Consider the following 15904-nt stretch of genomic DNA (forward strand, 5'->3'; position numbering starts at 1 on the left):
AGGCTAAAACATTGTATGTTTTTAAGCAGGAGTTAGATATAGCTCTTGGGGCGAAAGGGATCAAAGGATATGGGGAGAAAGCGGGAGCAGGCTATTGAGTTGGATGATCAACCATGATCATAATGAATGGTGGAGCAGGTTCAAAGGGCTGAATAGCCTACTCCTGCTCCTATTTTCTATGTTTCAAGTCTGCCTTAAAAAGTTCAATATGCCTGTGAGTAATTTGGGGCTATAACCCACTGTCGTGACAATCTGTTGAGGGAGAAATGTTGAACAGGACCTAGGAGAAGCCCCCTGGTCTTCTCGGAGCAGAATTATGGGTTGCTGGCCTGTTTGCATCCACCTGGTTTAACATCTCTGAAAGACAGTGCCTCCAACAGTGCAGCACTCCCTCAGATCTGCACTAAAGAGTTTGGCTAAATCATGGTGGTTGCCAATGTCCACAAGGAATCAGGAAACCATTTTACACCACACCTAACTCTAATGGAAAAAAAAATCAGGTGCAGTGTAGCATGAGCTGTCAATCCACTGGTGAATACTGATTTCACTGCAAAAAATGCTTTTATCTTTATCAACACGTAACCACTATTCAAAAAGACTGATGCAATCCATATGATATTTAACCCAGAATTTGAGAAAAGTCATAAGGATGTGTTGAGTCAGGAGGAAACAAAAGCAGTAATGAGGGTTTCCTTTGTAAATAGGGGTAGGTGGAGCAAAATAGAAGGCCAGGAATAGGTTGAAAGGCAGGAGAGGTTAAATGACAATGATGTCCTTGGACACACTACAATGGGAGTGGTAATTATAGTATTAAAGACTAGAGCTTTGGTCCAGAGTAGGTGTTAATAGCAGAATAAAAGTCATCACTGTCTGAAAGCAAAATAGCAGAAACTGGGTGATGAAGGATGAAGTTACAGAGTTGGAAAGAGGTGTATTTTGTTATGAGGAGTATAGGGCATTGGAAGCTCATCTCAGAGTCAAATAATGAATGCTGAAATCTTTCATCTTTATGTTGATTTGCCCTGCCCAGTACCTTGCCAAAAGGACAAAGGAACCATCTTATGGCCAAGTAGATGCCATACCTCCCATTAGCAGCTTCAGCAATGCAACAATGCCTAAACTCCACCTTCATTGCATTTAACCCCGAGATGCCCCTCATATTACATATTCCCTCCATCATCAGACATCTGCACCAAATGAGCTGCCCTCATGGTCAGAGCAGGTCTGATTTACAGATCAGCTTTCGTAAGAACTTCAGTGTCAGGGATCTTGTCTTGTTATCTGATCTTCAATAGTCACCTCAGGCAGCTTAGGTTGAAGGTGGTTCAGTGTCCAAGCAGCTGAGATTTGATTTTGAGGCAGGGAACAAGAGAGATATAATAACTTCTTAAAAGTGACTCAGAAGCGGTGCCAAAAAGGCATCCTTAAATAGGAATAACTTGCTTACGGTGAGGAAATCTGGCATAAAAAAACACTCACCTGTTATGACTGATGCAGTTGGTAAAGCCGAGTTATTTAAAAATCCCAGAGGGAAACTTTAAACAACTGCCATAACCTATATTTTTAAGTGATATGTTTGAGATGAAACTCTAAATTCAGGAATCAAACCACCAGTTCTCAAGAGGTTTTATGTTAAACTAAATGAAACATTTTATTAATTTGCACAAATTAAATACATATATATGGCTACAAATTACTATTATCATAACTTTTAACAAATTCCTAAACTAATCTCCATCAAGGCAACAACAACGCATAGACTTTTAAGCAGACACCAGACAAAGCATTTTCACCTTACGAATTCAAAATGAGGTTCCTTTCACTTTGGTTGCTGTGGAGACAGTTGAAGGCGTACAGCTACTTTGATCTTACATTGCCCCTGCGCCCCCACACACACAACTGTTATCCCTATAACTAGCACAGATCATTGAATGTAAATTCTCATTGTATCACCAGCCTCTTCTAACAATAAAACAACTTTATTGTATTAAAGACTAAAGCTTTGGTCCAGAATAGGTGTTAATAGCAGAATAAAGGGTAGCACTATCTGAAAGCAAAATAGTCAGAATCACAGTGCAGAAGAGGCCCTTCGGCCCATCGTGTCTGCACCGACACATGAGAAACACCTGACCTACCTACCTAATCCCATTTACCAGCACTTGACCCATAGCCTTGAATGTTATGACATGCCAAGTGCTCATCCAGGTACTTTTTAAAGGACTGACCCTTTAACTAAGGGGAACAGCTGCTCCTTATCTACCCTGTCCATGCCCCTCATAATCTTATACACCTCGATCAGGTCACCCCTCAATCTTCTCTGCTCCAACAAAAACAACCCAAGTCTATCCAACCTCTCTTCATAACTTAAATGTTTCCTCCCAGGCAACATCCTGGTGAATCTCCTCTGCACCCCCTTCAGTGCAATCACAGCCTTCCTATAATATGGCGACCAGAACTGCACACAGTACTCCAGCTGTGGCCTCACCAACGTTCTATACAACTCCAACATGACCTGCCTACTTTTGTAATCTATGCCTCGATTGATAAAGGCAAGTGTCCCATATGCCTTTTTCACCACCCCACTAACATGCCCCTCCGCCTTCAGAGATCTGTGGTCCCTTTGTTCCTCAGAACTTCCTAGTGTCATGCTGTTCATTGAATACTTCTTTGTCAAATTACTCCTTCCAAGTGTATCACCTCACAGTTTTCAGGGTTCCATCTGCCAATTATCTGCCCCTTTGACCATCCCGTCTATATCTTCCTGTAGCCCAAGACACTCAACCTCACTGTTAACCACCCGGCCAATCTTTGTGTCATCCGCAAACTTACTAATCCTACCCCCTACATTGTAATCTATGTCATTTGTATAAATGACAAATAATAGGGGACCGAGCACAGATCCTTGTGGTACACCACTGGACACTGGCTTCCAGTCACTAAAGCATCCTTCTGTCATCACTCTCTGTCTCCTACAACTAAGCTAATTTTGAATCTACCTTATCAAATTACCCTGTATCCCATGTGCATTTGCCTTCTTTATAAGTCTCCCATGTGGGACCTTGTCAAAGACTTTGCTGAAATCCACATAAACTACATCAACTGCACTCCCCTCATCTACACACCTGGTCACCTCCTCAAAAACATTCAATCACATTTGTTAGACATGATCTCCCTCTGACAAATCCATGCTGACTATTCCTGATCAAACCTTGCCTCTCCAAGTGGAGATAGATACTCTCCTTCAGAACTTTCTCCAATAGTTTCCCTACCACTGACGTGAGACTCACTGGCCTGTAGTTCCCTGGCTTCTCTCTACAACCCTTCTTAAATAGCGGAACCACATTAGCTGTTCTCCAGTCCTCGGGCACCTCCCCCGTGGCCAGAGAGGAATTGAAAGTTTGGGTCAGATCCCCTGCGATCTCCTCCCTTGCCTCCCTCAGCAGTCTGGGACACAAATAATCCGGACCTGGAGACTTGTCCACTTTTAAGCCTGCCAACACCTCCAATACCTTGTCACTCCCTATATCAATTTGCTTAAGAACCTCGTAGTCTCTCTCTCTCCAATTTTGATACCTTCATCCTCATTCTCTTGGGTGAAGACAGATGTGAAGTATTCATTCAACACTCTAGCGATGTCCTCTGGCTCCACCCATAGATTGCCCCCTGGGTCCCCTATGGGTCCTACTCTTTCCCTGGTTGTCCTCTTCCCATTGATATACTTATAGAATATCTTGGGATTTTCCCTACTTTTACCAGCCGGAGCTTTCTCATATCCCCTCTTTGCTCTCCTAATTGCTTTCTTAAGCTCCACCCTGCACTTTCTGTACTCCAATAATGCCTCCGCTGATTTGCTTCCCTTGTACCTGCTAAAAGCCTCTCTTTTCCTTCTCATCGTAATCTGAATATCTCTGGTTCATGGTTCTCTAGGCTTGTTACTCCTTCCTATCACCCTAGAAGGAACATGTTGAGCCTGTAGCCACTCCATTTCCTTTTTGAATGCCCCCACTGCTCCTGTGTAGATTCCTCCACAAATAGCTGTTTCCAGTCTACCTGGAATATCAAATATCCTGCCTTATTTTACTAAAATCCACTCTCCCCCAATCCAAAGCATTTTTTTGCAACTTGTCTATTTCTTTGTCCATAACAAACTTAAATTGTACCATGTTGTGGTCGATATCACTAAAATGCTCCCCCACCACCATCTCAGCCACCTGTCCGGCTTCATTCCCCAGAATTAGGTCCAGCAATGCACCGTCCCTTGTTGTACCCTTTACATATTGACCTAAAAAGTTCTCCTGTACACATTTCAAGAAATCCACTCCATCCAAACCCTTAACACTATGTATATCCCAATTAATGTTGGGAAAGTTGAAATCACCTAATATAATTACCCTATTGTTATTGTTTTTACACATCTCCGCAAATTGTGCACATATTTGCTCCTCAACTTCCTGCTGACTATCTGCGGGTCTATAATAAACACCTAACAATGTGGCTGCCTCTTTTTTACTCCTAAGCTCTACCCACAAAGCTTCATTCGATGCCCCCTCCAAGATATCATCTCTCCTTACTGCAGTAACTGACTCCTTAACTAATAATGCAATGTCTCCTCCTCTTTTACTCCCTCCCCTGTCTCGCCTGAAGATTCTATATCCCGGAATGTTGAGCTGCCAATCCTGCCCCTCCCTCAACCACGTCTCAGTGATGGCTACTACATTACAATTCCACGTGTCAATCCTCACCCTTAACTCATCCATTTTACCTGTAATACTCCTGGCATTAAAGTAGAGGCCATCCAGCCTTGCCTCACTCCCTTGAAACTGAACACAGCTGTACTCCCTCTGACTTGATTGTTTTATATATTATGATGTGTCCCTATTCTGCTAACATTCTGTGTCCCCTCCCCCTGCCGAATTAGTTTAAACTCCTCCCAACAGCACTAGCAAACCCGCCCGCAAGGATGTTAGTCCTGCTCTGGTTCAGATGTAGACCATTTGGCTTCTACAGGTCCCACCTGTCCCACCTTCCTCAGAAACTGTCCCAGTGATCCAGGAATCTAAAACCCTCCCTCCTGCACCAACTCTTAAGTCACGTATTCATCTGCGCTATTCTCCTATTTCTGAGCTCGCTAGCACGTGGCACTGGGAGTAATCCAGAGATTACAACCCGAGAGGTCTTGCTTTTTAGTCTACTGCCTAACTCCCTGAATTCTTGATGCAAGACCTCATCCCTCTTTCTACTTATGTCATCGGTACCAACATGTACCATGACCTCTGCCTTATCACCCTCTCCCTTCAGGGTGCCCAGCAGCTGTTCAGTGACATCCGGACCCTGGCACCAGGGAGGCAACATATCATCCTGGAATCATGTTGACAGCCACAGTAGCGCCTATCTGTTCCCCTAACTATAGAATCCCCTATTACTATTGCTCTTCCTCCCTTCTTCCCGTCCTGTACAGACAGGCTGCTTGTGGTGCCAGAAGCTTGGCTCTGTCTGCACTCCCTGGAGGAACCAGCGTCCTGATGATGAGGGGTGATGTTACAGAGTTGGAAAGAGGTGTATTTTGGTCTCTGCTCATTATGTGCCAGACTTCACTCGCATTCTTGAATGCTCTATTCAAAAAATGCAAATACACTCCACCTCTCTTACATCACAAAACTAGTACACATGAAAGCACCCAGACCAGCTGGCTTTAATCCAATTAAGACTCACCACACAGGCTAAACCTTTATTTTAAAGGAAAAATATTTTCCAATAACAGATACATTCATAGCTTTATGACACCACCAAGAACCTTCTTACCAAGAAGTCCATCGCATCAGTGAACGTAAATATCTACTGAGGAAGCCTCGCCTGGAAAATCAAAATTCCCCACTTGATCCCAGCATCTGCTGTTCAATCTGTGGATGGTCATTTCCTAAAACATTAGGCTTCATCAGTCACCATAAGGACTCGTTGTAGAATATGAGGTGATATTGGACAGCCAGAGAGGACTGAAATATATTAACTCTATGAAACCTTCATTGGGGGTAGCTGAGAGTAGCACGCACCCACAATAAAGAAGAAAGACCTGCATTTATATAGCGTCTCACACCACCTTAGGGCATCTCAAAGCACTTTGCAACCAGTATGGTACTTTTGGAATGTAGTCACTGTTGCAATGTCAGAAACGCAGCAGTCAATTTTCACACAGCAAGCTCCCACAAACAGCAATGTGATAATGACCAGATAACCTGTATAAGTAATGTTGCTTAAGGGACAAATATTGGACAAGACACCAGGGATAAAGTCCCCTGCTCTTTTTCAAATTAGTGCAATGGGATCTTTCTTTGTTCTTTTCCACCTGAGAGAGCAGACATGGGCAAGTGCGGGAGTGGGCGCCGGCAGGAAGCCTTCCAATCATCACCCCCAATTGGGGGTGGGGGGAGTGTCGCAACCATTTTAAGTGGGTGGGTCAATTATGGCCCGCCCAGCGTGACGTCTGCCAGGAAGCGCTATGTGCTCCCTGTGCAGGCGGCGGGGGTGGGGTGGGGTGGGGTGGGGGTGGATTCCCTCAGCCGGGAGTGTGCTCTTTTGCGCGCAAAGTGCTGCCTCAGGGAGATCAGGTCCGATTTAAAACTTTTAATAAACATGTTTAAAATTTATCCCTTGTGACACTGTCACATAAGTTGGGACATGTGCATAAGTTTTATTGAAACCTTTCTTAAAGATTTAAATGCCCTCGTGAAGCCTCATCCCGCCCATGGATGGGGTTTCATGCTTTTTCTGAGGCCCACCTGGGCTGGTGGCCTGTCCGCTGACCTTAAGGTTGGACGGGCTGGTCCATCAATGAGATTAATTAGCTTTTTAATGGCCTTAACAGGCCATTGACAGCTTGGCGGGCGCGCAGCCGAATTGGCCGCCGAACTGAAAATCTAACTGACGTGGGGTGATGTCGGGACGCACGCCTGGCATAACCCCCGCATCATTTTACGCATCGGTGAAGCGGACCCTGCCCCTACTCGCCGACCAGAAAAACCTACCCATGGTTTCAATTGACTTTCGGCTGCTCTCCAAATTTTGCCGTCCGGCCCACGATGATACCTGCCATTGGCAGGACCAAAAAATCCCACCGGACATGTACAATAGCCTGACATTCCCTTGGTAACTGCAGTAGGCCGTCGTTCTTGATTTTGCCGTCAAGTCTCTGGATTGGGACTTGAACCCACAACTATCAGCTCAGAGTGCGGCCCGCTGACGCTATGCAGTTGCACGAATTTGCATGAAAATGTTACTGAATTCGATTTAAAACAAAGCTTAAACCAGCTTAACCGCATTTGTCGTTTACAATTCATTGGGCAGGTTTTTCCGGTCGGCATGCAGGGATAGGGCCTGCTCACCGACACGTAAAATGACATTCTTTAAAAGTTCTTTTCATAAGTTCAGAAGTTCTTTAAAAGCACCTGTTATCACAGTAATCAATCCTCCTTTTGGTCCTCCACAGGGAAGAAAATGCACTAGAAGAAAGCCAATTCATCCATGAAAATCAAGACCCTCTTACATAAAGTTACCATCTGATAATGGGGTAGGTCTTTATTTTTTAAGTATCCATTATATAGAATTACATAGAATATACAGCTGAGGGACAGCCCATTCAGCTCAACTGGACCTTGCAGTGCTTATGTTCACAAGCCGTTGCCCAACGTGTTTAATCTATTATCCGGTTTCCCTTCAACGCATCTATGCTATTCCATTGAACTGCACCCTGTGGTGGAATTCCACATGCCTGACCCTCCAGGAGTAAAGAAGTTTGTTCTAAATACCCTATTGGACCTTTTATTCTTTCACAGGATGTTGGCATCGCTGGCTAAGCCAGCATTTATTCCCAGCCTTTAACCCGCTGCGGTCCATGTGATTTAGGTATGCCCACAGTGCTGTTAGGGTGCTATTATTGGTGTCTATCTTATACTTATGGCCCATAGCTTTTGACTCCCCCACAAGTGGAAACATCTTAACAGGCAAATGGCAGATTCCCTCATAGGGCCACCAATTTTCTATGTGACAATCATTGTAGATTGTCATATAGACTCATCTTGTTCACTAATGCGCTTCAAGAAAGGGAATCTCCCATCCTAACATGTGACTCCAGACCCACAGCAATGTAGTTGACTCTTAACTCTTCTCAATGGGCATTTAGGGATGGGCAACAAATGGTGACCTTGCCAGCGACACCCACATCCCATGAACAAGTTTTTTTTTAAATTGTTAATACAGAGCAACATGAGACCATTTGACCATTGGAAATATTGAGCTTTATGGGACCAAATGGCGTTATCTTGCTCTGCATTTTAAACTAATTCAGGAGGGAGCTGCACACCAGAATGAAACATTAGAAAGGAAAAATATGGCTCGCAGAGGTCTGGGAGAGACAAAAAATACTAGATCATGGTAAATAAGATTATTGAGCCTCAGATGCAAAGCACCAAATGGGACTATGATATAGCTGCAATAAGAGAGATGTGGCTCAAAGAAGAGGAGGATTTGGGAACAATATTCCTGGTGACAAGCTATTAAGAAAAGATAAGGAAAGAAAAAGAGGAGGGAGACACTGCGATAGTAACAATTTCGTCGCTGGGTCAAAATCCTGGAACTCCCTCCCTAACAGCACTGTGGGTGTACCTACACCACATGGACTGCAGTGGTTCAAGAAGGCAACTCACCAAAGAACTTCCTTAATCAATTTGTTTGCAGCTCAATAAGGAGGGAAGAAATGCTGGGTCTAATTCTGGGGAATGATGTGGAGTGAATGATGCATGTGAACAGTGATCATAAATATTATCCAGTTTACAATAAGTATGGACAAGAAGAATCGAGCATAAAAATACTTAAGGGCTAATTTCAGTGAGTAATAAAGGGATCTGGCCCAAGTGGACTGGAATCAAGAATTGGCAGACAGAACACCAATGAACAATGGGAGGCCTTGAAGGAGGAGATGGTTCAGGTAGTAAGAGATGTAAGGGTAGAAATTTCAGAAGCTAAGTAGGGTTGCAAGTGTTACAGTCCTACTCAATAAGAGGGGGCAAGATTAAACCTAGAAATTATAAGTCAGTCAGCCTAACCTTGTTAGTGGGAAACCTTTTAATGGCAATAATCAGGACCAAAATTTAGTCAGCACTTGGAAAAGTACGGGACAATGAAAAGAAATGAAAAGCAATTTGTTAAAGGCAAATCATGTTTGCCTAACAGAATTGGACTTTTTGATGAAGTGATGGAAAGGGTTGAATACAATAATGCGGTCAATGTGCAGGTGGACTTTCCAAAGGCTTTTGACAAAGTGCCGCATAATAGACTTCTCAGCAAAACTAGAGCCTATGGGATTAAAGGGCTGGTGGCAGAATGGACAGCAAATTGACAAAAGGACAGAAAATAGTGGTGAATGGTTGCTTTTCAGCCTTCTGCTCTTCCGTAGGATTGGTATTAGGACTGCTGGTCTTTTTAATGCATATTAATAACCTGAACTTGACTATACAGAGCACAATATAAAAGTTTGCAGATGACATGAAACTCAGAAATGTAGTAAACAGTGAAGAGGATGCTAACAGACTTCAGGAGGGCACAGACAGATTGGTGGAACGGGCAGGTGCATGGCAGACAGAATTTCCCACAGAGGAGTTTGAAGTGATACATTTTGGTAGGAAGAATGAAGAGACTAAAAACTAAATAGCACAATTTTAAAGGGAGCAGATAAACATGTGGTTGTGTGAAGGCATCATGTCAAGTCGAGGAGAGCTATCGAAAAAAGCACAAGGCAGGTTAATGGAGACATAGATTGCAAAAGAGAGAAAGTTATGCTCACTTTTCCTAAAGCATTGGTTAGACCTCAGCTGGAGCATTGTTCTTACTGCCAGGTACCACACTTTAGGAAGGATGTCAAGCCCCTAGAAGGGCTGTAGGAGAGATTTATTAGCATGGCACCAGACAAGAGGGGCTTTAGTTATGCGGAGAGGCTGTAGAAATTGGGGTTGCTCTTCTTAGATAATTAAGAATGGGTTCAATAGAGTAATTGAGGAGAAACAGTTTCCAGTGGCCAAGGGGTTGCTAATCATAGGGCACAAGTTTCAGGTGTCTGACAAAAAAAACCAGAGTCAACATAAGGAAACATTTGTTCACGCAGCAAGTTCTTTGTCACCTGGATTGCACTGCCTGAAAGTATGGTGAAAGAAGTAATTTGGAAAAATACTTGAAAGCTATGGGGAAAGAGCAGGGGAATGTGTAATTGGATAACTCTACTATAGAGCCGGCATGGGCATAATGGGATGAAGCCTCTTTCTGTGCTGTATCAGTGTATGATTTTCTTATGGCTTTATCTATTTGTTGATTTATAGACGCTTACAGCACAGAAGGAGGCCATTTGGCCCACCGTGTCCATATCGGTCAACAAAGATTTGACAACCCTAGTCCCATTTTCCAGAGCTTGGCCCATAGCCCTGGAGGCTATGGCAATGCAAGTGAATATCTAAATACTTCTTAAATATTACGAGAGTTTCTGGCTCAACCACCCTTTCAGGCCGTGAGTTCCTGACTCCCACCACCCTCTGGGTAAAGAAATTTCTCCCTAACTCCCCTCTTACCCTTCTACCTCTTACCTTAAGGAATTATAATCAGGTTCTTTGATATTTTTCGGTTTGAATACCACTAAGCCAGTATTGTCAGGCAAGTTATAAACTCTAAGGATAATGATGTCTTCAAGTGTTACTTCCAAATAATCATCAAATTGTGAAATCATTTTGACAGAGTGGGTACACTCCCTCCTTTTCTTTCCTTGAACATTATTTTATTTCTTACTGTTAGTCCTTGGCATCAAAACTGTATCCGAATCCTGACAGCATTCCTTACATTTTTTTTAAACTCTTGTCAGGGTAGATAACAGGAATAATTTGAAGTCAAATTAATTCTCTTTATAATTTTATTGAGAAGTTACCTAGTGCACTAAACTGGGATATTCTCCTTTAGACTTGTTGACTTTTTCATGAAGGTCATTCATAGGGTGCATTATTAAACTGTGGTATATTTAATTTAAATGCTCTTCCAGCCAGTCTCCCAACCTCTGCCCAGCCAGTCTGAAGCTAAGCTCATCCAAAACCCTGCTGTCCACATCCTACCCCATACCGTTCACCCCTGTGCTCAATGACCTACATTGACTCCCAGTCTCCCTACACCTCTAATTAAAAAATCTTGTTTTCAAATCACCCCACCCTGTTTCAGTAACCTCCTCCAGCCCTACAACATTCTGAGAGCCCTTCATTCCTCCATTTCTGGTCTCTTATACATCCTCCATTCCCTTTACCCTACCAATGGCAACCATGCCTTCAGCTGTCTATGACCTAGGGGAGAAATTCCCTAAGCCTTTTGACCTCTCCTCTTCTAAAACACGCCTTAAAACCTAAGATAAAAGTAAAAAATTATGGATGCTGGAAATCCAAAACAAAGACAAAAATACCTGGAAAAACACAGCAGGTCTGGCAGCATCTGCGGAGAGGAACACTGTTAACGTTTCGAGTCCAAATGACCCTTCAGCAGAACATTTTTGATCACTTGTTGAAATGTTTCCTTTATGTGGCTCCGTGTCAGACTTCATCTGATTGTGTTCCTATGAAGCACTTCTGAATGTTTTAATACATTAAAGGTGTTCTATAAATGCAAGTTGTTTTTGATATTGCAACATTTGACTTAATGCCAACAGTGCAGTGCAATTCTCTGCAAAAACAAGAATTATTAACGCGTCATTTCAGCTGTGCTTGTAGGGACAGAACGGCCTGCACGCTGTGATTCAGTTGCATAATTTTTGATTTGGACTGTTGAGAACCAAGACTTATTATTTACAGTAGCTTTTGTTCTGAGTTCAAAGAGCTTTCAAAGGCTTTGACTTGGACTGTAAGCTCCAAGCTAGAGCCAAAAATAACAAATCAAGGTTACTCACCTTGTGACTTTTCCCTGTCTTTTTATTCATAGGTACCCAGTTTCATTTGGCTTCATAACTGGAGCAAATTTCTCTACATTTTGTATTTTATCCATTTGGTGTGAAGTGAAGAACGGGATTGGTGCAATGAACTGCTGAAACCCCTTTGGCGTTCGACTTACAAGAATGTTCCCCCATGAATGTGCGATGGGCGTGTTGGCTGAGGAGAGTGTGTGTATATTCTCAGAGTGGGAGCCCTGTTATTATCGCCCCTAATTGCCAAACACATATCTCCATCGGACTGCAACATTAAGCGGGCTTGGTGAAAGCAACCGAGAGTTTAGAATTGGAACTGAAAGTGGAACCAGGAAGTGAGCAAAGACTGATAACCTATGAGGATTAGTAAGGCTTTTGCCCCCTAATAGTGCAAAATATACGTTGGGCTTTTACAGAGCAAACCATATCCAGATCCCTTAAAACTAGGAAACAATAAGACACCAATTCGGTGCTTAACATTCATGTAGAATGATACAGCACAGAAAGAGGCCATTCAGCTAATCATGCCAGATAATACACAACCCACCACATACAGTGATTGTGAGGTTTCTAGTGCAGTGATGAAAACAAGATACAGACTGTAAAATGTCTGATCAGAAGATGAGGTGCTGTTCCTTTACAGCCTTCTGGTCCCAAGAACTTCAGACCATGAACTCTGTCCTCCATTTTGATTCTTTACTTTTGTCAAGTGCCAGCCTCTATTTTGTTTTGATGTCTCTGCTTAATTCAGGCAGAGCTGTCCTTTATTCTGCCATTAACACTTACTCTGGACCAATGCTTTGTTTGTTTATTACGACCATTATCACTCCTTTTGCCTTTTGTTCCATGATATCTTTGTCATTTAATCTCTGCCACTGCTAACCTATCCCTGACCTCCCCTTTTGTTCTACCTGGCCCCCCTCACTTTTTTAACAGCATAAACCCATTACATTTCTACCCCTCTTGAATTCCAAAGAAATGTCATATAGAAACATCAACTTTGCTTCTTTCTCTGCAGATGCTGCCAGACCTGCTGAGCTTTTCCAGCACATTCAGTTTTTATTTCATATTTCCAGCATCCACAGTATATTGCTTTCCTTTAAGTTCTTCTCAGTGCCCTGGCCAATATTTATCCCTCAACCCATAAACCAGGACAGATTATCCTACATTACGACAATTCAAAAGGTATTTCATTGGCTGTAAAGTGTTTTGGGGCAATTTGAGGATGTGAAAGAGGCTATATAAATGCAAGTTCTTTCATTCTAAACAGCAATTGCAATGATCAAATCTTAAGTCCAAAGTACAAGAGACTGACAGCATTCAGGCAAACAAAAAAAAATTCATAAATCTACCCTAGTGGATCCAAGAGCCACCCCAGTGTGAACTCATGTTCTAAAAAAAGATGGCTGCACTTTAAGGAGAATCCAGTGGGAATGAGTGATGTGCTGTTATCCAAGTAAGAGCAGTGGAGGACAGGGAAGATGGAAAAGAAATTAATTGAGAAAAAAAATTAGTGTTTCAGAAAAACAAGCTTAAAAATGTAAATGGTCAGCAGAATAGTGCAGTCCGGCAAGACTTCACTAAACACTTCAAACTATAGGTATAGACCATGTACCAACACTACTGCTACCCTCTAATCCACCCATGTAAATAGTTGGTGGTTTCATCCTTGTCTTCAAATTGCCTCGGTGACCTCACCACTCCCTACCTCGGTGACCTCCTCCAGCCCTGGACCCCACCACCAACATCATCACCCCCCCCCCCTCAACATTCCCCACACGACCTGATCTTCCGAGGTCTCCAGTCCTAGCTTCTTGTGCGTATCCAACTTCCATCGCTCCAGCAATGGCGGATGTGCCTTCAGCTGCCAAGGCCCAACGCTCTGGAATTCCTTCCTCAAAACACCTCCACCTTACTCCGCATCGCTCTCCTCCTATAAGATGCTCCTTGTAACCTACCTCTTTGACCAAGCTTTTGGTCACCTATCCTTATGCGACTCAATGTCATGTTTTGTTTGACCATGCTCCTATGAACCACCTTGGGATGTTTGACTATGTTAAAGGTGCTATATGAATGCAAGTTGTTTTTATAATGAACACTCTTAAACCATGAGCGTCTCCTCTTTTCGGCTGGATGGTCACAATGTCTCGGAAGAGCAGAAAATATTCCCATCAGCAAGGATTTAAATTTTATGGGGTATTTTTTTGCTAATAAGTTCCTGGATTTTATTAGTATCCAATTTTGAGTCTGCCTTTTGCCAAAACAAAGCTGATGGATCTGCCAACCCATGTGATTTCCTGAGACCTCACATCATTTCCCAGTTTAATAAGAATTCATTTTTGCTGCTCCCCATCAGTTCTACACTGGCAAGATGTTTGGCTGTCTCTTGTTTTAATTCTCTGATTCCACTCTCTCCAGTACAGCAACAAAAAATATTTCTGTTTTAGGATTTTCAACCTAAAATTTACCTTTGGTGGCCTGAATAGGGGGCTGCTAAAGGCCTGAGTTGCCTTTGGGGCAGCAGATAGAGAAATCTGTCCAAATTTCCTGGCACTGGGAGATGGAAACACAACGTAACTGGAATGTGCCAAGAGACTGTGCTCCTGGCCAACTTTGAGGCCTGTTGGCTGCTGTCAGAGAACAAACAGCCCAGAGGCCAAAGGTCTGAGGGAAGTGAAATAATTTTATAAACTTGCCTGTCCGTTTTTTCCCTTTTATTCATTCACAAGATGTGAGCGATATTTATTACCCCCCTCCCTAACTTTTTTTCTCCTTACTCCTTCATGAGATGTGGGCGTCACTGGTAAAACCAGCGTCGGTTACCCCTGCCCAACTGCCCTTGAACTGAGTGGCTTCCTTGGCCAATTCAGAGGGCAGTTAAAAGTCAACCACATTGCTGAGTGTCTGAAATCACATGTAGACCAGACCAGGTAAGGGCAGCAGATTTCCTTCCCTAAAGGACATTAGTGAAGCAGATAGGTTTTTATAGCAATCAACGATAGTATCGTGGTCACCATTACTGAGACTAGCTTTGTATTTCAGAATTAGGCATGATGGGATTTAAACCCTTTCCCCCAGGGCATCAGTCCAATGACATCACCGCTTTGCCACTACTTGCTCTGGTGGAGTTTGAACTCAGGTTTACCCAGATCACTAGTCCAGGTCTCTGGACTCTATAACATACCCACTATGCTTCCATTCCTTTAACATCTCTAAGTATCTCCACAGTAGTCTGTGGAGGGTCTGCTGACATTTTTGAGAGAAGATCTGTGTCAGGGTCAGCTGGGGGGTCAACCAAAAGAAAGAAAGGGATGGGAAAAACCCCCTTCCAGCTCAGCTAAGTGGGTATCAACCTCGTCTCTGAATCAGAAGTTTGTGGATTGAAGTCCACTCTAGGGACTTGAGTGTAAACTTCCAGGCTGACACTCTAGTGCAGTACTGAGGGAGTGCTGCACTGTTCGAGAGTGCATTTTCAAAATAAGATGTTAAACTGCTACCTCTCTCAGGTGGATGTAAAAATGCTGTGGCACTATTTCATAGCAAGAGCAGGGGAATTCTCCCCAGTGTCCTGGCCAATATTTATCCCTGAACCAACACCACCAAATAAACCCAAATGATCTGGTCATTATCACATTGCTGTTTGTGGGAGCTTGCTGTGTGCAAATTGGCTGCTGTGTTTCTTACATTACAACAGTAACTTCATTTCATCGGTCATAAAATGCTTTGGGGCATCCTGAGGTTATGAAAGGTGCTATAGAGTGGCAGCAGTGTGTACCATCTACGAGATGCACTGCAGGAACTCACCAAGGCTCCTTAGACAGCACCTTCTACCATCTAGAAGGTCAAGAGCAGTAGACACATGGGAACACCATCGCCACTTGGAAGTTCCCATCCAAGCCACACACCATCCTGATATGAAAATCTATTGCC

At 43.2% G+C, this 15904-nt stretch overlaps 1 protein-coding gene across 3 annotated transcripts in view; it reads left to right on the forward strand.

Moving 5' to 3' along the window:
• kitlga (kit ligand a) overlaps nt 1-15904 on the forward strand; it is a 184274-nt gene that overhangs the window by 106138 nt on the left and 62232 nt on the right. For 2 of the 3 annotated variants that reach the window (XM_041216398.1, XM_041216400.1), the window contains 2 exons: nt 7484-7564; nt 11992-14640. In XM_041216398.1, the coding sequence (XP_041072332.1) occupies nt 7484-7544 (61 nt within the window). In that variant the 3' untranslated portion in view covers nt 7545-7564; nt 11992-14640. Of the gene's footprint in view, nt 1-7483; nt 7565-11991; nt 14641-15904 lie in introns of those variants that run through there. The other variant, XM_041216399.1, reaches the window with a different exon arrangement.

The sequence above is a fragment of the Carcharodon carcharias genome, chromosome 21 (assembly GCF_017639515.1).
Source record: "Carcharodon carcharias isolate sCarCar2 chromosome 21, sCarCar2.pri, whole genome shotgun sequence".
In the NCBI taxonomy this organism is placed as follows: Eukaryota; Metazoa; Chordata; class Chondrichthyes; order Lamniformes; family Lamnidae; genus Carcharodon; species Carcharodon carcharias.